The sequence below is a fragment of the Macaca nemestrina genome, chromosome 2, assembly GCF_043159975.1.
Source record: "Macaca nemestrina isolate mMacNem1 chromosome 2, mMacNem.hap1, whole genome shotgun sequence".
Classification (NCBI taxonomy): domain Eukaryota; kingdom Metazoa; phylum Chordata; class Mammalia; order Primates; family Cercopithecidae; genus Macaca; species Macaca nemestrina.
This window is the reverse complement of record NC_092126.1, coordinates 98567553-98591568: the sequence shown is the minus strand read 5'-3', so window position 1 is coordinate 98591568 and position 24016 is coordinate 98567553. Positions and strand designations below refer to the sequence as shown.

The 24016-nt window shown below is 44.7% G+C and overlaps 1 protein-coding gene across 2 annotated transcripts in view; it reads left to right on the top strand.

The window, feature by feature from the left end:
• Window positions 1-18656, top strand: part of LOC105480147 (lipase H) — a 55590-nt gene extending 36934 nt beyond the window's left edge. For both annotated transcript variants that reach the window (XM_071091406.1, XM_011738657.3), the window contains 4 exons: window positions 999-1094; window positions 4723-4834; window positions 14392-14565; window positions 17541-18656. In XM_071091406.1, coding sequence (XP_070947507.1) covers window positions 999-1094; window positions 4723-4834; window positions 14392-14565; window positions 17541-17628 — 470 coding nt within the window. In that variant the 3' untranslated portion in view covers window positions 17629-18656. The remainder of the gene's footprint in view (window positions 1-998; window positions 1095-4722; window positions 4835-14391; window positions 14566-17540) is intronic.
• The last annotated feature ends 5360 nt before the right edge of the window (window positions 18657-24016 follow it).

The following is a 24016-nucleotide window of genomic DNA, read 5'->3' as shown; positions in this document are numbered from 1 at the left end:
AAAGGAAAAATCCAAGTTAACAGCAGGGCATGGTATAGACAAGGGATTCTCAACCTTGATTGTGCTTTCGAATCACCTAAGGAGTTTTAACACAATACTGATGCCTGGGTCCCACCCTGGATCAATTAAGGCAGAATGTGAAGGCCATTCTCTAGGGCTAGGGACAGAGGAGAGAAAGAGGCCCGTCTGGACAGCACACAAAGGAGGACACTCACCTGCTTAGTGACACAGTCATGTGGCAAGCCCAGGTCTATGCAATGTAGGGGACCCATTGTCGTTCTTCAAGAAAGCACACTGCTTAGGGCCGGGCGCGGTGGCTCAAGCCTGTAATCCCAGCACTTTGGGAGGCCGAGATGGGCAGATCACGAGGTCAGGAGATCCAGACCATCCTGGCTAACACGGTGAAACCCCGTCTCTACTAAAAACAATACAAAAAACTAGCCAGGTGAGGTGGTGGGCGCCTGTAGTCCCAGCTACTCAGGAGGCTGAGGCAGGAGAATGGCGTAAACCTGGGAGGTGGAGCTTGCAGTGAGCTGAGATCCGGCCACTGCACTCCAGTCTGGGTGACAGAGTGAGACTCCGTCTCAAAAAAAAAAAAGAAAAAAAAAAAAAGAAAGCACATTGCTTTGCAAGAGTGATGCTATTTTACGTATGAACTTGAATCTGTTTTAATCTAGAAAATGGATATATTACTGAAAAACGTCAGTGTTATTTTTAGTCCACACCAGTGTGTGCCACACCCCGCACCCCCCCACCTTGCTACTGATAACCAGTAAAGGGGGAAAACCACTGGAGGGTCCTGTTGCCCTTCAGCTCTTAGGAACAGGGTTGGCCAGCAAGATGGGTCACCCTGCAGGCCCTCACCATGGGGAATGGAGGTGGAGGGAGTTTCTCTCAGAAGTGGTGGATACAGTCAAACTCAATGTTCTTGCTACCTTAGTTGCTTTTATGTTTATATAATACATGCTAATCTTACAATTTTTAAACTTGTTTTATAGGCTATCGTGCTGATAATTGGAAAGACTATTTAAGGGAGAAAGATCCTCCAATGACGAAGGCATTCTTTGACACAGCTGAGGAGAACCCATTCTGCAGTGAGTGGTGAATGTGGTTGTTGACTTTTGCCTCTTATTTTGAGGATGGCTGAGTCTCAGCTTCCTGGCTACTTCTTGGCAAATACGGGCCATGATGAAGCATCAACTTTGGAGCTGGAAGGGCCGAGGTTGACTCCTGAGTCTACCACATAATAGCTGTGGGACCTTTGTTATCAGGAGAACCTGCTCCCGATGGTTACATGGGTTCTTTTCTATTTCCTAAGTGTCTCAGCTGGTTTGAGAAATAACGGGAAAGAGCACAAGAGAGAGAAATTTAAAGCTGGGTGTCCTGAGGAGACATCACATGTCGGCAGGATCCATGATGTTCCCCGAGTTGTAAAACCAGCAAGTTTTTATTAGCAATTTTCAAAAGGGGAGGGAGTGCACGAATAGGGTGTGGGTTACAGAGATCACATACTTCACCAGGTAATAAAATATCACAAAGCAAGTGGAGGCAGGGCGAGATCACAGGACCACCGGATGGGGTGAAATTAGAATTGCTAATGAAGTTTCAGGCACACATTGTCATTGATAACATCTTATTTAGAAGACAGGGTTTGAGAGCAGACAACCTGTCTGACCAAAATTTATTAGGTAGGAATTTCCTCATCCTAATAAGCCTGGGAGCGCTACAGGAGGCCGGGGCTTATTTCATCCCTTCGGCTTCGACCATAAAAGGCTGCACGCTTCTAAGGGGGCCATTTATAGGCCTACCCTCAGGGCGCATTCTCTTTCTCAGGGATGTTCCTTGCTGAGAAAAAGAATTCAGCGGTATTTCTCCTATTTGCTTTTGAAAGAGGAGAAATATGGCTCTGTTCCGTCTGGCTCACTGGCAGCCAGAAGTCTTATCTCTGGTGTTCCCTGAACATTGCTGTTATCCTGTTCTTTTTTCAAGATGCCCAGGTTTCATATTGTTCAAATACACATGTTCTACAAACAATTTGTGCAGTTGACACAATCATCAGAGGGTCCTGAGGCGACATTCATCCTCCCCAGCTTATGAAGAAGATGACAGAATTAAGAGATTAAAGTAAAGACAGGTGTAGGAAATCACAAGGATATTGATTGGGGAAGTGATAAGTGTCCATGAAATCTTCACAATTTATGTTCAGAGATTGCAGTAAAGACAGGCATAAGAAATTATAAAAGTATTAATTTGGGGAACTAATAAATGTCTATGAAATCTTCACAATTTATGTTCTTCTGCCATGGCTTCAGCCGGTCCCTCTGTTTGGGGTCCCTGACTTCCTGCAACACTTGGTCAAGTCATTTGACTTCTCTGAGTCTCAGTGTCCTGACTGGTCAAATGGGGGTAATAATGCCTGTCTTCTGGGATATTAGGTTTAATCTGATGCAATTTAAAAATATTAATTTAATAAAATCTCAACAAATCAGAGTTGTTAGTTTCACTGGATGACCATTCTAATCACTAACATCTTCCAGAAAATCGCTTGATTCCCCAAGAGACATAAAATTGAGACTAGGAAAAATCAGGTGTCAGCCATATCTACAGGTCAGTTCCAGCTCTAAAGCAAACATGATGACCTAAAGGCCTCGAGAGGTTGAGTATTCCAGATGGGAATTAAAGGGGGCAGCCGATGATTAGACGCCTTGGGAAGCAACTAGAATTTCCCTGGGCAGATGTGTTTTTCCTACAGTGTTGTACCCATTTTCACTTTCCTTGGGAACAACTATTTTTTTAATTTATTTTTTGAGACAGGGTCTCACTCTGTTGCCCAAGCTGAAGAGCAGTGGCACAATCTCAACTCACTGCAACCTCTGCCTCCTGGGTTTGTGCGATCCTCCTGCCTCAGCATCCCGAGTACCCGAGACTACAGGTGCATACCACCATGCCTGGCTAATTTTTGTATTTTTAGTAGAGATGGGGTTTTGCCATGTTGGCCAGGCTGGTTCTCAAACTCCTGACCTCAGGTAATCTGCCCTCCTTGGTCTCTCAAAGTGCTGGGATTACAGGCATCAGCCACCGCACCTAGCCGATTTTAATTTTTTATTTTTTTGAGACAGGGTCTTGTTCTGTCACCCAGGCTGGAGTGCGGTGGCACAATAATGGGGCACTGCAGCCTCAACCTCCTGGACTCAAGCAATCCTCCTGCCTCAGCCTCCCAAGTAGCTGGGACTTCAGGCATGTGCCACCATGCTCAGCTAACTTTTTGTTTGTTTCTTTTAGAGACAGAGTCTTACTATGTTGCGTAGGCTTGTCTTGAACTCTTGGGCTCAAGCAATACTCCTGCCTTAGTGCTCAGATTACAGGTGTGAGCCTCCATGCCAGGTGTGAGCAACTCTTTTAAAAGAGCCTGCAGGCTGAGCATGGTGACTCGCGCCTGTAATCCCAGCACTTTGGAAGGCCAAGGCAGGCGGATCACTTGAGGCCAGGAGTTCGAGACCAGCCTTGCCAACATAGTGAAAACCCATCTCTATTAAAAACACAGAAAAAAAAAAATCCAAAAACACAATACAAAAATTAGCCGGGCATGGTGGTGCTCGCTTGTAATCCCAGCTACTCAGAAGGCTGAGGCCGGAGAATTGCTTGAACCCAGGAGGCAGAGGTTGCAGTGAACCGAGATTACACCACTGCACTCCAGCAACATAGAGAGACTCTTTAAAAAAAATAAAATAAAAAAAAGCCTGCGGATCACTGGGTTTCCCTCTTTCTTTGGAGCCATGTGTGGCAGTCCAGGATTTGGCACCTACCTGGTCTGTATGGGGCAAGCCCCTGAGCAACTTGGGCCATAAAATGGCAAATCCAGGACTGACCTTATTCCTTCGTGGGACTATCATCTCCCTGATTAGTTCCTGTTGTAGTGTGTTTTAATTTTATCTTAAAAAAAAAAAACAAAAACCCTAAGACATTATTCAGGTAATATTTGTAGAGATGTACCCACATATTTACCACTTTTTTTTTTCTCTGAGTCTGCTGGTTAGGGAATGCTACTTTATTTTTATTGTCATCCTTTCTTGCATTTTGTAAATACAGGCAAGTGTGCTGAGTAATAATGGGGGCAGTCCAGAGTATGGCAGGAACTTCAAGAAAGGAGACCTGACTTAGTCTGGGGTCAGGGAAAGCCTCCTGGAAGAATGACATTAAACTGAAACTTGAAAGGTGGGCTCACAGAGCTGGCAAAGTAAGAGTGCCCAGGTGGGTGAAGGCCCAGGAGCCTTCACAGTCCTGGGAGTGCAAGTGGTTGGGCATGATTGGGAAAAGGATGAGGAAGGCTGGATAGGCTGGCAGACATGGCCCAAATTGTGGAAAGCTGTCTCAGCCATGAAGGGTCTCCAAATGGCCCCTTAGTTGGTTGAGTCTAAAATGGGCAGGAATTGATGTGAACCACACTCAGTCACAGGCCCTGAGACTTCACCATACCTGGAAACATTGGTTCAACGATGATGCCTGACCATGGTTACTGGAAACCAGTGAACTCTGCTAGCACTCATTCCATCTTTACCAAAGAGAAGAGAAGGGAATATTAGAAACTTCTGCCCTGTATTTTTGCAGAGAAACTAGAGAGGAAGAGAAGAAGAGACTCAGTGATTAGGGAGGTTCAGTTTTTAGGAACCAACCCTTCAGGGTAGTATCTCTCGCTTACTGTATTCTCTCTCTGTTTTGCAGTGTATCATTATTTTGTGGACATTATAACATGGAACAAGAATATCAGAAGAGGGGACATTACCATCAAATTGAGAGACAAAGCTGGAAACACAACAGAATCCAAAATCAATCAGTAAGTTGAGATACAATTGTCTGCAGTGCGCTATTTCCCTTTTTGCTCAGAGAACCTGAATCACAAATCCACCTACTTTGTTATTTATAGATCTATGCTTTTCCTTGTTCTATAAAAGATATAAGGGGACCTATTGCTTAGTTGCTTCCCTGGCTCTTGATCTCCCAGGCTCTTTACAAATGGGATTGGTGCAAGGGTTTTCTTTCCTTCCCTCCTTCTCTTCTTCCTTTCTTTCCTTCCTCCCTTTTTCCTTCCTGTCCTCCCTCTTTACCTCCCTTTCTCCCTTCGTTCCTCTCCTCCTTACTTCCTTTGATTAAACATGTAATACTAAAGTTATCCTTGTTTGCTATGAAGGATTTAAACAATAAAGGAATATGCTGATTTAATTATCCCACATTGTATACATAGATCAAAACATCACCTTTTATCCACTAAATCTATATAATTATGATTTCTCATTATCAATAAAAAATAATTTAAAAAAAGGAATTTGCAATATAAAAGTACAAGTCCTTGCCGAATCTCACCAACAATCCCAGCCCCAAAGGCAAAAGACATCTCTACCCACACACATTTCTATTCTTTCACGAGCTCATAATACATATGTAAACATATATAATACATATATAACATATATATGTGTGTTTGTATATATATGTTTCTGAAACTCAGGAAATATTATTTGCTGCTGGGCATGGTGGCTCAGGTCTGTAATCCCAGCACTTTAGGAGGCCAAGGCAGGCAGATTATCTGAGGTCGGGAGTTCAAGACTAGCCTGGCCAACATGGTAAAACCCCATCTCTACTAAAAATACAACAATTAGCATGTGTGGTGGCGGGCGCCTGTAGTCCCAACTACTTGGGAGGCTGAGCCACGAGAATGGCTTGAACCCAGGGGGGCAGAGGTTGCAGTGAGCCAAGATCACGCCACTGCACTCCAGCCTGGGCAACAGAGCAAGACTCCGTCTAAAAAGAAAAAGAAAAAGAAAAAGAAAAGAAAAGAAAAGAAAATGTAATTTGCAATCAAAATTGGAAACATTCTAAAAATCTAACAATGGGAAAATGGTTAATGTAAATATTCCCACTATACATTGAAGTCATTTATAAAACACAGACAAGGAAATGCTTATAATGTGCTAAGTGAAAAATGTAGAATATCAAATTATATAAAGCATAAAATTAGCTTAACAATGTAAAAATCAATGAAAAAGAAACATGCCAAAATGTTACATTGCCCTTTGGGTGGTGGGAATTTGAGTGGTTTTTTTTTTTTTTTCAACTTCTCTTTTCTTTTTAACTTTCTGATGGATATATACATATATATGTTTAAAATTAATTAATACTTTAGAAAATCTTTATTATCAGGAAAAGGGGGGAGGAGGCTTTAAGCAAAGGAACTTGAAGCTCATTTTATTCAGGAAATGTTTTCTGGGACCTACTGTTTACCAAGCACTTGGGCTGTCTCTTGGCCACATCCATAGAAGACTGGGTAGAATGTCATCTGAAAGTGGCAGTCACCCTACGGGTTCATTGTGTAGATAAATAGAGAAAGTGGGTGTGGGGTGGGTGGTTTGTAGGTGGCTTTTTAAAATGCATTTTTGGATCATAATAATAACAACCTTTGTTTATTGAACTAAGCATGTTATACAAATTGGCGAATGCAATTGTACCAAAACCCTATGAGGTACCATTACCATTCCCATTTCATCTATGAAGAAACTGAGGCTCAGAGAGACCAAGTAATTTGGCCAGTATCACACAGCTGATCAATGTGAATCAAGTGAAATCAGAAGCAGGTCTATCCAACCCCAGCACCTATAGTTTTAATCACTACATTAGATTCCTCCCATTAAGCTGTATTGCTCCCCGTACCCCCACCATACTTGAAGTTTGAGAGTGCAGCGGTGTTTTTTTTGTTTGTTTGTTTTTTGTTTTTTTGAGACAGAGTCTAACTGTCCCCCAGGCTGGAGTGCAGTGGCGCGATCTCAGCTCACTGCAAGCTCCACCTCCTGGGTTCACCCGATTCTCCTGCCTCAGCCTCCCTAGTAGCTGGGACTACAGGCACCCACCACCACACCTGGCTAATTTTTTGTATTTTCAGTAGAGACGGGGTTTCATTGTGTTAGCCAGGATGGTCTCGATCTCCTGACCTTGTGATCCACCCGCCTTGGCCTCCCAAAGTGCTGGGATTACAGGCATGAGCCACCCTGCTGGGCTGGTTATTTATTTATTTATTTTTTTAGGGTTCCCTGCTGATTTGTTTCATAGCTAATGTCCCCACATCCACGGTGGGGCAGCATTTTCAGGGAGATCACCGCTATGGGGCGCATCTTGAGGAATCTTCAGTGAGGAAGCAAGAGCAGAGATCTTACCTAGAATTTAGAATTTTCTATTCTGGAGATTCTAAGAACTAGCAGGGAAGATTGTGCAATTATATAATGAAATTTTCCCACTTAGCAAAACTTAAGTATTCTGTCAATAATTTGTTACATATTTGCTTTACATACGTCTTAGAATTTTTTTTTTTTCTTGAAACAGGGTTTCACTCTGTCACACAGGCTGGAGTGTGGTGGCGAGATCATGGCTTACCGTAGCTCAACCGCCTGGGCTCAAGCGATTCTCTGGGCTCAGCCTTCAGAGTAGCTGGAACTAAGTGCACCACCATGTCTAGCTACTTTTTAATTTTTCTGTAGAGATGAGGTATCACTATTGCCCAGGCTAGGCTTGAACTCCTGAGCTCAAGCGATCCTCCCGCCTTGGCCTCCCAAAGTGCAGGGATTACAGGCATGAGCCCCCACACCCAGCCCAATTTTTAATTTTATACAGTGAATGTCTCCTAAGTAGGAATTCCTAAATTTGGAGTTTTGTATCTTGATTAAGATAAATACCTTAACATCTTTAATGCACATTCTTATTTTAGTCCTGTTTGTGAAAACATCACTATCAATCAGAGAATATGTACAAAAAGAAAATAATCGTTATATTACATGGTGAGATTATGGGTACTCTTCTCTTTTTTTCAAGATGAACTTTATCATTTTTTAAATTATTTTTACAATTTAAGAAAAAGAAAATGATATTAGAGCATGTACCCTGAGTTGATCCAGTCTTACCAGACTATGGGAATAGATGAAGTCACAGTCAAGATTATTATTGGTCTGGAGATTCTCCCTGGATTCATGTATTTGTATTTGCTTTTTAAAAAAATCATTTTGAAAGGCCAAGCTCAGTGACTTATTCCTGTAATCCCAGCACTTTGGGAGGCTGAGGCAGGGGGATAGCTTGAGCCCAGGAGTTTGAAACCAGCCTGGACAACATAGCAAGACTCTGTCTGTACAGAAAACAAACGAACAAACAAACAAACAGTGGGCTTGGTGGTATGTGCCTGTAGTCCCAGCTACTCAAGAGGCTCAGCTGAGGGGATCACTTGAATCCAGGAGTTTGAAACTACAGTGAGCTATGATTACACCACTGCACTCCAGCCTGAGTGACAGAGTGAGATCTTGTCTCAAAAAATAAAATTAAAAATTGAGAAATAATTCACATAAAATTCACCCTCTTTTTTTATTATTTTATTTTATTTTATTTTTGAGACAGAGTCTCGCTTTGTTGCCCAGACTGGAGCACAGTGGCGGGATCTCTGCTCACTGCAATCTCCACCTCGCAGGTTCAAGTGATTCTCCTGCCTCAGCCTCCCAAGTAGCAAGGATTACAGGCACCTGCCACCATGCCCAGATAATTTTTGTATTTTTAGTAGAGACGGAGTTTCACCATGTTGGCCAGGCTGGTCTCTAACTCCTGACCTCAGGTGATCTGCCTGCCTCAGCCTCCCAAAGTGCTGGAATTACAGGCGTGAGCCACTTTGCCGGCCACATTCACATTTTAAAACATACAATTTGGCTGGGTGAAGTGGCTCATGCTGGTATCCCAGCAGTTTGGGATGCTAAGGCATGGGGAATCACTTGAACTCAGGAGTTCGAGACTAGCCTGAGCAACATGGCAAAACCCATCTCTACAAAAAATACAAAAATTAGCTGGGTGTAATGACTTGTGCCTGTAGTCCCAGCTACTCAAAAGGCTGGGAGGTGGGAGGATAGCTTGAGGAGGCAGAGGTTGCAGTGAGCCAAGATTGTGCCATTGCACTCCAGCCTGGTCAACAGAGCCAGACCCTGTCTCAAAAAAAAAAAAAAAAATTTAAAAAATTTTAAAATAAAGTATACAATTTAGTAAATTTTAATATAGTCACAAAATGTACAACAATCACCATCATTTAATTCCAAACCATTTTCATCATCTCAAAAAGAAACCCTATATCCTTTAGTAGTAATTCTACATGTCTACTCCCTACCCGCTGGCAACCACTAAACTTTCTCTGAATTTGCCTATTCTGGACATGTCCTATAAAGATAATCATACGATATGTGGCCTTTTGTGCCTGGCTTTGTTTGGCTAGTTTAATGTTTTCTTTTTTTTTTTTTTTTTTGAGACGGAGTTTTGCTCTTATTGCCCAAGCTGGAGTAAAATGGCACGATCTTGGCTCACTGAAACCTCCGTCCCCCTGGGTTCAAGCGATTCTCTTGCCTCAGCCTCACGAGTAGCTGGGATTACAGGCATGCTCCACCACGCCCGGATATATGCATATATATATATATATATATATATATATATATATATATATATATAATTTTTATTTTTTTTTTTTTTGAGACGCAGTCTTGCTCTTGTCACCCAGGCTGAAGTGCAGTGGCGCGATCTCTGCTCACTGCAATCTCCGCCTCCTGGGTTCAAGCAATTCTCCTGCCTCAACCTCCTGAGTAGCTAGGATTACAGGTGGCCACACAACGCCCAGCTAATTTTTGTACTTTTAGTAGAGACAGAGTTTTGCCATGTTGGCCAGGATGGTGTCGAACTCCTGACCTCAGGTGATCCGCCCACCTCGGCCTCCCAAAGTGCTGGGATTACAGGCGTGAGCCACCGCGCCGGGCTTAATTTTATATTTTTAGTAGAGATGGGGTTTCTCCATGTTGGTCAGGCTGGTCTCGAACTCCCGACTTCAGGTGATCTGCCTGCCTCAGCCTCCCAAAGTGCTGGGATTACAGGTATGAGCCACCTCACCCAGTCAGTTTAATGTTTTCAAGATTCATCCACGTTGCGGCATGTAGTAATATTTTGTTCCTTTTTGTGGCCAGTGTTCCAATGTATTTATTTATTTATTTATTTATTTATTTTATTTTATTTTTTTTTTTTTTGAGACGGAGTCTCGCTCTGCCACCCAGGCTGGAGTGCAGTGGCCGGATCTCAGCTCACTGCAAGCTCCGCCTCCCGGGTTCACGCCATTCTCCTGCCTCAGCCTCCCGAGTAGCTGGGACTACAGGCGCCCGCCACCTCGCCCGGCTAGTTTTTTGTAGTTTTTAGTAGAGATGGGGTTTCACAGTGTCAGCCAGGATGGTCTCGATCTCCTGACCTCGTGATCCGCCCGTCTCGGCCTCCCAAAGTGCTGGGATTACAGGCTTGAGCCACCGCGCCCGGCCCCAATGTATTTATATGCCACATTTCATTCATCAGTTCATGGGCATTTGGATTGTTTCCACTTTTTGGCAATTATGAATAATGCTGCTATGAACATTTGGATAAAAGTTTTTATGTGACCATGTTTTCATTTCTCTTGGGTATATACCAGGAATGGAATTACTGGGTCATACGGTATATGTTGAACATTTTTAGGAACTGCCAAACTATTTTTGGCAGTTGTACTATTTAACATTCCCACCAGCAATGTATGAGGGTTCCAATTTCTCCACATCCTTGCCAACACTTGTTATTGTCTTTTAAAGAAAATTCTTTTTTGGCCAGGCGTGGAGGTTTACACCTGTAATCCCAGCACTTCGTGAGGCCGAGGTGGGTGGATCATCTGAGGTCAGGAGTTGGAAACCAGCCTGGTTAACATGGCGAAACCCTGTTTCTACTAAAATTACAAAAAATTGGCTGGGCACAGTGGCTCACGCCTGTAATCCCAGCACTCTGGGAGGCCGAAGGGGGGCAGATCACGAGGTCAGGAGATTGAGACCATCCTGGCTAACATGGTGAAACCCCGTCCCTACTAAAAATACAAAAAATTAGCCAGGTGTGGTGGTGGGCGCCTGTAGTCCCAGGTACTCTGGAGGCTGAGGCAGGAGAATTGCTTGAACCCAGGAGGCAGAGGTTGCAGTGAGTTGAGATCAAGTCACTGCACTCCAGCCTGGGTGACAGAGCGACACTCCATCTCAAAAATAAAAAAAAAATCAGCCGGGTGTGGTGGCACATGCCTGTAATCCCAGCTACTCAGGAGGCTGAGGCAGGAGAATTGCTTGAAACCAGGAGGCAGAGGTTGCAGTGAGCTGAGATTGCGCCATTGCACTCCAGCCTGGGCAACAAGAGCAAAACTCCGTCTCAAAAAAAAAAAAAAAAATTATTTTTTATTGTGGTAAAAATAAATAACATAAAAATTACCATCTTAATCATTTTTTTGGCGTACAGTTTAGTAGTGTTAAGTATATTCACATTGTTGTGAAGTAGATTTCCAGAACTTTTTCATCTTGTGAAACCAAAACTCTACACCCATTAAACAACTTCCCTTCCCCCACCCCAAAGTAAACACCATTCTACTTCCTTTTTTTTTTTTTTTTTTTTTTTTGAGACGGAGTCTTGCTCTGTCGCCCAGGCTGGAGTGCAGTGGCGCGATCTCGGCTTACTGCAAGCTCCGCCTCCCGGGTTTACGCCATTCTCCTGCCTCAGCCTCCCGAGTAGCTGGGACTACAGGCGCCCGCCACCTCGCCCGGCTAGTTTTTTGTATTTTTAGTAGAGACGGGGGTTCACCGTGGTCTCGATATCCTGACCTTGTGATCCGCCCGCCTCAGCCTCCCAAAGTGCTGGGATTACAGGCGTGAGCCACCGCCCCCGGCCTCTACTTCCTCTTTCTATGAATTTGACTATGTTAGATACCTTATATAAGTGGAATCCTACAGCATTTGTCTTTTTGTGACTGGCTTATTTCACTTAGCATAATGTCTTCTATGTTCATCCATGTTGCAGCATGTGACAGGATTTCCTTCATTTTTTTTTCTTGGAAACTCACTGATTGATTGATTTGATTGATTTATTTTTTTGAGACGGAGTCTCACTCTGTTGCCCAGGCTGGAGTGCAGTGGTGCAATCTCGGCTCACTGCAACCTCCTCCTCTCAGGTTCAAGCGATTCTCCTGCCTCAGCCTCCCGAGTGGCTGGGACTACAGGTGCATGCCACCATGCCCAGCTAACTTTTTTGTATTTTTAGTAGAGACGGGGTTTCACCATGCTGGCCAGGCTGGTCTCAAACTCCTAACTTCATGATCTGCCTGCCTCGGCCTCCCAAAGTGTTAGGATTATAGCCGTGAGCCACCACGCTTGGCTGATTTCCTTCTTTTTTAAGGCTGAATAATATTTCATTGTATGCATATACCACACTTGTTTATTCTTCCATCAATGAACACTTGGGTTGCCTCTTCCTCTTGCCTATTGTGACTAGTGCTGCTATGAACATGGGTGTGCAAATATCTCTTTGAGACTCTGCTTTCAATTTTTTTGGACATATCCAGAAGTGGAATTTCTGGATCATATTGCAGTTCTATTTTTAATTTTTTGAGACACCACTATACTGTTTTCCTTAATGGTTGCACAATTTTCCAATCCCACTGACAGTGCACACAGGTTCTGGTTTCTCCACATCCTCACCAACATTTGTTATGTTCTATTATTTTGATATTAGCCATCTGAATGGGTGTGAGATGATTCTGTGTCTTTTGAACATTTATATCACTTTTTTTTTTTTTTTAAATTTTGAGACAGAGTCTTGCTCTGTCACCAGGCTGGAGTATAATGGCGTGATCTCAGCTCACTGCAAACTCCACCTCCCAGGTTTAAGCAAATCTCCTGCCTCAGCCTCCTGAGTAGCTGGGACTACAAGCGTGAGCCACCATGCCCAGTTAATTTTTATATTTTTAGTAGAGACGGGTTTTCACCATGTTAGCCAGGATGGTCTTGATCTCTTGACCTCGTGATCTGCCTGCCTCAGCCTCCCAAAGTGTGGGGATTGTAGGCATGAGCCACCACGCCCGGCTTCCATCACTCTTTGAAACACTTCCTAACTTTCTGGCACACGGGTTTCCAGGATCACTTTGCACATTTCCTGCCCCAGCTGTGGAATCAATCATTTCTCCAGGGAGCCCTAGTTTCTTTCAGTAGAGATGGTATCAAGAAAACAAAATCTGGGCGCCTTTCAGATTAGTTTTATTTGTGGCACTTCTGTACTCCTTGGGACTTAGACATGATCCCGGTGGGGTGACAGATACCTCGTCACAATCACCCCATTCCCAAAGTAAGAATTAATGTTGGCCAGGCTCAGTGGCTCATGCTTGTAATTCCAGCACCTTGGGAGGCTGAGGCAGGCGAATCACCTGAGGTCGGGAGTTCAAGACCAGCCTGTCCAATATGGAGAAACAGTGTCTCTGCTAAAAATACAAAAATTAGCCAGGAGAGGTGGCGGGTGCCTATAATCCCAGCTACTCAGGAGGGTGAGGCAGGAAAATCACTTAAACCCATGAGGCAGAGGTTGCAGTGAACTGAGATCACACCACTGCACTCCAGCCTGGGCAACAGAGCAAGACTCCATCTCAAAAAAAACCAAAAAAAAAAAAAAAAAACCAAAAAACAAAAAAGAACAAAAGAAAACCACAAAGGATTAATGTCTAGAGCAAGCCTTCTGTTCCTGAAGCCAGGGGCTCCATGGTCCTTCCACCTCCCAGAAAGACATTGACTGAACTGAACCTTTCCAGTGATATACCTTAACTTCAATTTGGTTTCCCACCTATAGAAAACATCTCTATACACTTGGAAAAAAGTATCGGACTCTGGATTTGCCTCTTTTAAGGTTCATCTTGAGAGGGAGAACTAAATAAAATGCATGCTTAGGCACAATTCAATTAACATCTAGTTTGGCTAAAGATGTACTTAGGCATCTAGGGATGCAGTTTAATGGAAAGATCATAACTTTGAATTCAGTCAGAACTGGGCTGGAATCCCTTCACTGCTGCATATAAGGCCTGTGACCTGGGGAGCTCAATCTCTGTAAGCATCTGTTTCTGTCTATTAAATGAGGAGAATAATGCCCCCCTCGCAGAATGTTTCAGGGGGTCGGAGAGATGAGTCAAGAGACAAGGACATCACCTGGTGTGTAGGAGGAAGTCATTAGCATCATATCACTCTAATGTCATTTTGGGTCACTTACACAGCCCTTTGGAGTCAGCAGACTTTGCCCATCAAAGTTGACTAGTTCTTGGGAGGTTACTATACTCCAGCCTGGGCAATAGAGTGAACCCTGTCTCAGAAACAAACAAACAAACAAACAAACAAACAAACAACACATCAGCTAGTGCAGGCTATGGGGTGAAGTAGTTACCAGCTTACCAGTGACTTGTAGGCTTCAAAACTGCTTTCTTTCATTAGTAGTCTTTATCCATTTTTCAATATTATTTCTTCCTTCCAGTGAACCCACCACATTTCAGAAATATCACCAAGTGAGTCTACTTGCAAGATTTAATCAAGATCTGGATAAAGTGGCTGCAGTTTCCTTGATGTTCTCTACAGGATCTATAATAGGCCCAAGGTACAAGCTCAGGATTCTCCGAATGAAATTAAGGTCCCTTGCCCATCCGGAAAGGTGAGCTGAGGGTAGACAAAATGCTAGTTTCCAGGGATATTGCTGGATCCTGTCCAATCTGCTTGGTCTGATGTTTTAATAAGACTCTATTATTCACAATGAAGGACATGATGGGTTTTCCAAAACTAGTTTTTATTATAAACAAGTAGCCCAGGCCAAGTGTAGTGGCTCAGGCCTATAATCTCAGCACTTTGGGAGGCCAAGGTGGGAGGATTGCTTCAGCTCAGGAGTTCTAGCCAGCCTGGGCAACATATGGAGACCCCGTCTCTGCAAAAAAAGAAAAAAAAAAAAAAAAAGGCCAGAAAGCAAATAGCCCAGCCCAGCTGGATTTGGTGGTGCATGCCTGTAATCCCACTACTCAGGAGGCTGAGGCGAGGGGATCACTTGAGCCCAGGAGTTGGAGTCCAGCCTGGGCAACATAGCAAGATCCTATCTCAAAATAAAAACACAAAATTAAATTTAAAAAATTTAAAAATAAAAACAGGTAGCCCAGTAATCCAAGAAAATTATACTGCATGTACTTAAAGATAGATGGCCTAGTAATCCAAGGAAATACAGTTGTTATATGCTGAGAATTATACAATTCTTCCCTAACTACCACACTACTTGTAAGCTGGTAATTTGTTGTAGAAATGAAAGCTTTGTATAATTTGGCAAGCTGATAAAACAGAGCCTAGGATAAAAAAAAGGTACAGAAAATTGGAACATATTATTCCCTTGACCACAGGCGTGTCCACCATGCCCAGCTAAGTTTTGCATTTGTGATTTTGTATTTTTAGTAGAAAAAAAATTTTTGTATTTTTAGTTTCGCCATGTTGGCCAGGCTGGTCTTGAACTCCTGGCCTCAAGTATCCGCCCGCCTCAGTCTCCCAAAGTGCTGGGATTACAGGCATGAGCCACCACACCCTTGACAGTATGAAAGTATTATATTGAATTTCTTAAATTTGATAATGGCACTGAAAATGTCCTTGTTCTTAGGAAATATACAATGAAGTCTTAAGGAGTAAACAATCTATTCTCAATTGCTCCAGAAAAAATAAGCAACAATGTATGTGTGGGAAGAGAGAGACAGACAAACAGAGAAAGAAGGGGAGAAGGAGAGAAAGAATTACTGTTATTTTTTAAAGTACGGAGCTGTGTTGACATGTATGTTTTGTGACAAATGCCCCTCTACCATATAGTCCTAGCATCTAACCTGTGGACAGAGAGGGAGACAGGAAATGATGTGAGCAGTTAGTACTTTATGAATTCCTTTTTCTTGAAAGTTTAGGGACTGAGCATGGTGGCTCATGCCTGTAATCCCAGCACCTTGGGAGGCCAAAGTGGGTGGATCACCTGGGTCAGGAGTTCGAGACCAGCCTGGCCAACATGGTGAAACCCCATCTCTACCAAAAATATAAAAAATTAGCTGGGCAGTGGTGGCGTGTGCCTGTAATCCCAGCTACTTGGGAGGCTGAGGCAGGAGAATTGCTTGTACCTGGGAGGCGGAGGTTGCAGTGAGCCGAGATTGTACTACTGCACTCCAGCCTGGGCGACAGGGTGAGACCCTCTCTCTCTCAAAAAAAAAAAAACACAAAAAAACAAAAAAAGAAAGTTTAGGGTACCCTAAAACATTTAATAATACAAGTTTCTCCTAAGAGGATAGTCATTACATCCTAAAACTTTTTATTTTTTATTTTTTTTTGAGACGGAGTCTCGCTCTGTCACCCAGGCTGGAGTGCAGTGGCCGGATCTCAGCTCACTGCAAGCTCCGCCTCCCGGGTTTATGCCATTCTCCTGCCTCAGCCTCCCGAGTAGCTGGGACTACAGGCGCCTGCCACCTCGCCCGGCTATTTTTTTTGTATTTTTTAGTAGAGACGGGGTTTCACCGTGTTAGCCAGGATGGTCTCGATCTCCTGACCTCGTGATCCGCCCATCTCGGCCTCCCAAAGTGCTGGGATTACAGGCTTGAGCCACCGCACCCGGCCCATCCTAAAACTTTTTAATACTTTTTTCCCCTGAATATCAGACAATATATGTTTATTTTACAAAATCTAGAAAGTACAGAAATTGATAGGAAGCAGAAAAATATCACCCATATTGTCATTATTCAGGGGCAACCACTGTTAATATTTATTGTTATTTCTATATAATCTTCTTTCTTTTATTGTTTTTAAAGCTAAAGTTACATGGTAAATACAATTTTACATCTTTCTTTCTTTTTTTGAGGGGCTGGGGTGACAGAGTCTCGCTCTGTCACCCAGGCCCCAGGCTGGAGTATAGTAGTAGCACAATCTTGGCTCATTGCAACCTCCGCCTCCTCGGTTCAAGCAATTCTCCTGCCTCAGCCTCCGAAGTAGCTGGGAGGCACACACCACCACGCCCAGCTAATTTTTTGCATTTTTAGTAGAGACAGGGTTTCACCATGTTGGTCAGGCTGGTCTCCAACTCCTGGCCTCAGGTGATCTGCCAGCCTCAGCCTCCTAATGTGCTGGGATTATAAGCATGAACCACCGTGCCTGGCCATATATCTTGCTTTCTCCTTGGTGTTTTACTTACTATAAGCATTTTCTTTTCTTTTTTTTTTTTTTCTGAGACAGAGTCTCGTTCTCTCACCCAGGCGAGAGTGCAATGGCACGATCTCAGCTCACTGTAACCTCCACTTTCTGGGCTCAAGGACTGCCTCAGCCGCCTGAGCAGCTGGAACCACAGGCATGAGCCACCACCCCCAGCTAATTTTTGTATTTTTAGTAGTGACGGGGTTTAGCCATGTTGGCCAGGCTGGTCTTGAACTCCTGGCCTCAGGTATCTACCCGCCTTGGCCTATTAAAGTGCTGGGATTACAGGCGTGAGCCACCGCACCCAACCACCGTAAGCATTTTCTATATTAAAAACAATTGCTAGGTAATTTTGTATCTTAAGGATATAATATTATTTACTAGACCATTGCATTTTTGTAAATTCATGGACAAGGATATTTTGTCTTATTTTCCCAGGCCCCAGCTGTGTCGGTATGATCTTGTCCTGATGGAAAATGTTGAAACAGTCTTCCAACCTATTCTTTGCCCAAAGTTGCAGATGTAACTGTTGCCAGGACACATGGACATCAATAATAGAAAGAAAGCTACAACCACAGGCTGTTTGAAAGCTTCACCTCACCTTTTCTGCAAGGCACAAAAAGTATGAAAAAACCAAGGCTTTTTTCAGTAGCGTCCTATGGATGTCACATTGTACAACATCAAACAACCTTGTGATTATAAAACGATCCTGGGAAGGGAGCTCCTAACTAGGGCAAGTCAGAAATAGCCAGGCTCGTGGCAGCCCAGGGCTGTGTCTGCTGCGTCCTGGGGCCTCGTTTGTTCCGACCTGTCAATTCTGCTGCCTGTCACATGGGTGGTTCTGCCCATCGCGGCTGCAGGTCAAGCATCTTCAAGGGAAGGATGGACTGAAGGCCTCACCATGGACTCAACTCTGCATTCTCTGTGCCACCTTCCTCCAGTTCCCACTCGTAGAAGGGAACAAAACTGATGTCTACCTCATGGGGCTGCTGTGTGGGTTTGGGAGGCAAGTCTATGAAGGGTTTTTTGAAATCCCATAGGTGCCACATCTATGAGATGTTTGATAAATGTGAATATGCTTTTATTTATTTTCATAGGGCTTATCTAATTTGCAATGAGAGAGCCTCTCTCTCTCAACACCAGCTTCTCTCTCAGGCTGTTTGTTCTGGGAAGGCACGAAAGCCACGTGCTGGCCCTCTGCCTTCTCTAAAGTGTTGCTGGAGCATGGAGGAGCTGGAGGAGGTGGGGATGGACTGACAGCTAAGAGGGCGGCTGCTGGGACTAGATAGTAAGTGGATGAAGAAAGAAGGATGAGGAAGCCGTGGGGTAGCCTCTCTACACGGGGACCGGCGATGGAGCATGAGGCAAGAGAAGGAGAAGCAGAGCTTGTTTTTCACCCAAGGTGGAGAAGGATCACTTTACAGGCGACCCTCATTTTAAGCAACCCTTAAGAAATGTTCACACTTCTTTATTATCAATGTAATCTATGATTATTGAAGGAAATTTAGAAAATGCATAGATACAAAATAAAAAAGAATACTATTCACGATGCCACCTATGAGAGGTAATTAATGTTAGCCTTTTGGAACAAGGCTGTCACTTGTTTTGCTAACATGTGAATTCAAAGTATGAACTGGTTTGCTTTTGGAGAATCCGAAGCCTCCAGTTTGAGGAATCCTTTGCTTCCATGGAGGTAGATGTGAATCTAGAATGACAGCAGGAGTCCAGTCAAGAGGTCCTGTCGGGCTGAGGCCAGAAAGAAGGGAAGACAATCCCTGGGGCCAGATGCCCAGTGTGAGGGGAGGCACCATCTGTCCCATGGCTGTGGCCACTGTAGGAAGGTCTGTGAAGTGCCACAGGCCCAGTCACCTCCTCCTCACCCAAGTGATTGCTCCTTCAACTGCTATCTGTGAAAACAGCCCTTGTTATGAAGAAATTGACTCTCTTTTTTTTTTTGAGACGGAGTCTGACTCTTGTTGCCCAGGCTGGAGTGCAATGGTGTGATCTCGGCTCACTGCAACCTCCACCTCCTGGGTTCAATTGATTCTCCTGCCTCAGCCTCCTGACTAGCTGAGATTACAGGCATGCGCCACCACACCTGGCTAATTGTTGTATTTTTAGTAGAGACAGGGTTTCACCATGTTGGCCAGGCTGGTTTTGAACTCCTGCCCTCAGGTGACCCGCCTGTCTCGGCCTCCCAAAGTGCTGGGATTACAGGCATAAGCCACCACACCCAGCCAAGAAATGGATTCTCTATGTCATAAATTAAAGAAATCTATAAATATATTCCCGAGTGGCACATCTTCTTACAGATTTACATTTGCATCAAATACAGAGTCTGTTTTATTTAAGTGAGGGATGACTGAACTCTGAGTGGAACAAGCTCTTGGATATCTTACCATCCTTCCTCCTTCTTCCCACATTTCCTCAGCAATTGTGGATAGAGATCAGTGTGCTGTAGACCCTGGTTTTTGTTTTTGTTTTTTTTTTTTTTTTGAGATGGAGTCTCATTCTGTGGCCCAGGCTGGAGTACAGTGGCACAAGCTTGGCTCACTGCAACCTCTGCCTCCCGGGTTCAAGCAGTTCTCTGCCTCAGCCTCCCAAGTAGCTGGGATTACAGGTGCCCACCACCATGCCTGGCTAATTTTTGTATTTTTAGTAGAGACCCGGTTTTACCATCTTAGCCAGGCTGGCTTTGAACTCCTGACCTTGTGATCCACCCGCCTCGGCCTCTCAAAGTTCTGGGATTACAGGTGTGAGCCACTGCACCCGGGGGCCCTGGTTTCTTCTTAGAGTTTTGTTGGTCCATATTTTGATCAGCACAGTCACTTTTTTGTTCTCTTTCCTTTCCTGGTAAGCAGGGAGTCAAAACAATAGCAACAAAATGCCTGAAATAGAATTTCTACCAATTTGTAAACTCTGGGCTAACGGGTCTCCTAGCCAGGTACCTGGCTCACTGTAGGACGGGTAGATGGATGAATGAATGGATAAAGAAAGGAAGTTTGTTCACTGGAGAGGGTATGAATTTCAATAAGTTTCATGTAACAGTGATCAGGAGAAACAAAGGCAGTTACAAGCGTGGCCACTCTGTTCTCAGTATCTTTCTTCCAAGGGCCCCTGGAACTTTTGACTGTCTCTTGTTATCCTTGCTACTCCTCCCCTCTCTTTCTCAGTACCATATATCTGTCTGAGTGTCAAATTCAAAACACAATTAAATTACAGTCTACCCTCTTCCCTTCCCTCTTCACTGGTAACCTCCTACTCATCATTTGGTTCGTGGCTCAATTGCCACCTCCTCAGGGAGTCTTCTTTGACCTTATTTCCACACAGAGAAGTTCCGCACTGTACCTCTCCTTCATAGCACTTTTTAGTTGTATTTTTTAACTTTTTTTTTTTTAGATAAAGTCTCACTCTGTCACTTAGGCTGGAGTGCAGTGGTGCAATTTTGGCTCACTGCAGCCTCTGTCTCCCAGGTTCCAATGATTCTCGTGCCTCAGCCTCCTGAGTAGCTGGAACTACAAGCCTGCGCCACCATGCCCAGCTAATTTTTGTATTTTTAGTAGAGACAGGGTTTCACCATATTGGCCAGGCTGATGTTGAACTCCTCACCTTAAGTAATCTGCCTGCCTCGGCTTCCCAAAGTGTTGGGATTGCAGGTCTGAGCCACCATGCCTGGCCTATATTTTTAACATTTTATTTGCGTGATTATTTGATAAATATCTGTCTTCTCCACTAGACTGCTCTGCAAGGCAGGAGTCCTGTGCCTCCCATATAGTCTGCATTCAGGAAACATGTATTAAATGAACACTTTGTTATCTTCTGACCCCCATGGAACCATGTTCAGTTGTGAGTAAAGACTTCCCCTCCACCCTAGCCACAGTGCATTTCCATGAGGGTGCCTAACCTTCTCACCAGGGTGCCTAACCTTCTCATGAGGGTGTCTAACCTTCTCTGTCTTAGACTTTTCTCCCAGACACCTTCATTACTATTGTCTCCATTATCTTTGGAGGCTAATAGCCCATTTCCCAGACTTTCCAGAAAAGACAGAAGTTAGCTCCTTTGTCACTTTTTTTTTTTTTTTTTTGAGATAGAGTCTTGCTCTGTTGTCTAGGCTGGAGTACAGTGACCCGATCTCGGTTCACTGCAACCTCCACCTCCTGGGTTCAAGCTATTCTCCTGCCTCAGCCTCCCGAGTAGCTGTGATTACAGGCACGTGCCACCACGCCCAGCTAATTTTTGTATTTTTAGTAGAGACAGGGTTTTACCATGTTGGCCAGGCTGGCCTCGAACTCCTGACCTCAGGAGATCTGCCTGCCTTGGCCTCCCAAAGTGCTGGGATTACAGGCATGAGCCACTGCACCCTGCCGCTTTGTCACTTCTTATCACATTTTCCAGGTGGTCCCGACACCTCAGCAAGCTCACCTGTCCAAAATCTAGGGGATTTTGTTCTTACACCCTCGTTTTAGCACCATTGCCAAAACCCTCCAGGACCTGACCACATTACTGGAGGATGTCAAGCTGTAGTTAAAACCCTCCCTTGTTTGCTTTTCCATGACTCCTTTCCACCACTCACTTTGCTGCCAACTTTGTGTGTTGTATTAGTCCCTTCTCAGGCTGCTATGAAGAAATACCCAAGACTGGGTAATTTATAAAGGAAAGAGATTTAATTGACTCACAGTTCTACATGACTGGGGAGGCCTCAGGAAACTTGCAATCATGATGGAAGGGAAAGCAAACACATCCTTCTTTACATGGTGGCAGGAGAGAGAAGAATAAGAGCTGAGTGAAAGGGGAAGCCCCTTATAAAACCATCAGATCTTGTGAGAACTCACTATCACAAGAACAGCATGGAGGAAACTGCCCTCATAATTCAATGACCTCCTACTGGGCCCCTCCCACCACACATGGAAACTACAATTCAAGATAAGATCTGGGTGGGGCTGCAGTCAAACCATATCATACGTGCTTCTGTCACTGTTGTTAAGCTGTGTTGTAATTTGTTTCCGTGTCTTTAACCCCTCCAAGACTGTGAGCTCCACAAGAGCAGCTGCTGTTTATTTATTTTTGGCTCTCTAGCACCTAGCACAATGCTAGGCACAGAGCAGGCGCTTGATAAATGTCTGTGGGACAGAACGGAATGGATGATGCTTAGAGAGGATCACCTCCACTCTGACTTAGACATCAACACACTTAACGGTGTTATTTCTAAAGTCCTAAACTTAGAAGCTCCTACCCTTGGACCCCTGCCTCTTGCTCTCATTCCTATAGAACTCCATCATAGCCAAGGAGACTTTGGATGCAAGGGACAGAAATCCACTCACACCCAAATTTAATAGATTATTGAGAGATAGAGAGAGAGGACTTGTGGAAACCCAGGGAGAGGTGATCCATCAAATCTCAGGAAGGGCAAGGATGGGGCAGCCCTAGAGCCTTCAGCAATAAGAGTTTGTGGGCCTCTATTAACCCTAGCGCTCTGCCACGAATCTCTTTGACTGAGCTCAGTTCCCTTCATGGGGCAGCTTCGTTGGGTTCTTGGCCACTCACTGACTAGATGGCCCAATTCCAAAGTCCAGGGACAGGAAACAGCCCTTGGCTCCTCCTCCTGAGGAAGACATCTATCCAGTTCCAATCAGTCATGGTTGGGGTGGGGGTGGGGAGGCAAAATTACATGGACTTCAGAGCTACTTTTTTCTTTTCTTTTCTTTTCTTTTTTTTTTTTAGACGGAGTCTCGCTCTGTCGCCCAGGCTGGAGTGCGGTGGCGCGATCTCGGCTCACTGCAAGCTCCGCCTTCCCGGTTCACGCCATTCTCCTGCCTCAGCCTCCCGAGTAGCTGGGACTACAGGCGCCCACAACCGCGCCCAGCTAATTTTTTGTATTTTTAGTAGAGACGGGGTTTCACCGTGGTCTCGATCTGCTGACCTTGTGATCCGCCCGCCTCGGCCTCCCAAAGTGCTGGGATTACAGGCGTGAGCCACCGCGCCCGGCCCAGAGCTACTTTTTTCAAATGCTCTGGGCAAGTCTGATTAAGCCAGAAAAGGTTGGCTGCTCTTCACAAAGAGGCACAGTAAATGCCAGGCTAACTCACTCCCACAGGAACCTCTTACCTGTTCTTTTCTCCCACCTGTTTCCCAATCCAGCATGTGCCTGGGAAAGGACTGCAGTTGATGGAGGATTGCAGCTGTTCTTAGACTGTGTGGGCCTGTGCTGTAAATGAGTGGCCTCGATGGGGGCTGCTGCAGCCTGCAGGAGGTGCATTGGGCAGTTAGAGTTAGCTCTGCAGGTACTGGGTTGGGGGCCAGGAGGGTTGGGGATGCTGAGATTGGGGAAACACAGTCCAGGGCTTCTTTCCCAGGCAGACAGGTTGAGTGAGAGGAATCACAACATGAGTCCAGGGGGCAGGTCAGAGGAAGCAAGCAAATGCTCCAGTCGTGAGCCTGTGGCAAAGCAGGTTAGCACCACCCAAAATAGCTCTGTCAAAGGTCCCCTACCACCTCATGTTGGCCAGTTTCCATGACCCTCAGGTTTCCCTGCTGGGTTTCTCCATGGACTCTGACACTGTGCCCCAGTTCCCTTCCTAACAGTCTTTCTTGGGCTCTCAGGATGTTTCTTTTTTCTGTTTCTCATCTCGCAAATGAAAGGGGGCATCTCGTTCTCTTTCACTGTTTCCACCATGTCCTTACCCAGCTCCTGATCTCGGTCTTCTTTCTCAAAGGGCTAGTGCATGGTAAGACATTTGGGCTCTGCTGTTCGCAAGGTGTGTGACCTCTGTTGCTCTGTTGACTTCATTCTTTCTAAGCTTCATTTTCCCAGGCTATAAAAGAGCTCCTACTTTAGACTGGGCATGGTGGCTGAAGCCTGTAATCTGAGCACTTTGCGGGGCCAAGGCAGGAGGAACACTAGAGGCCAGAAGTTC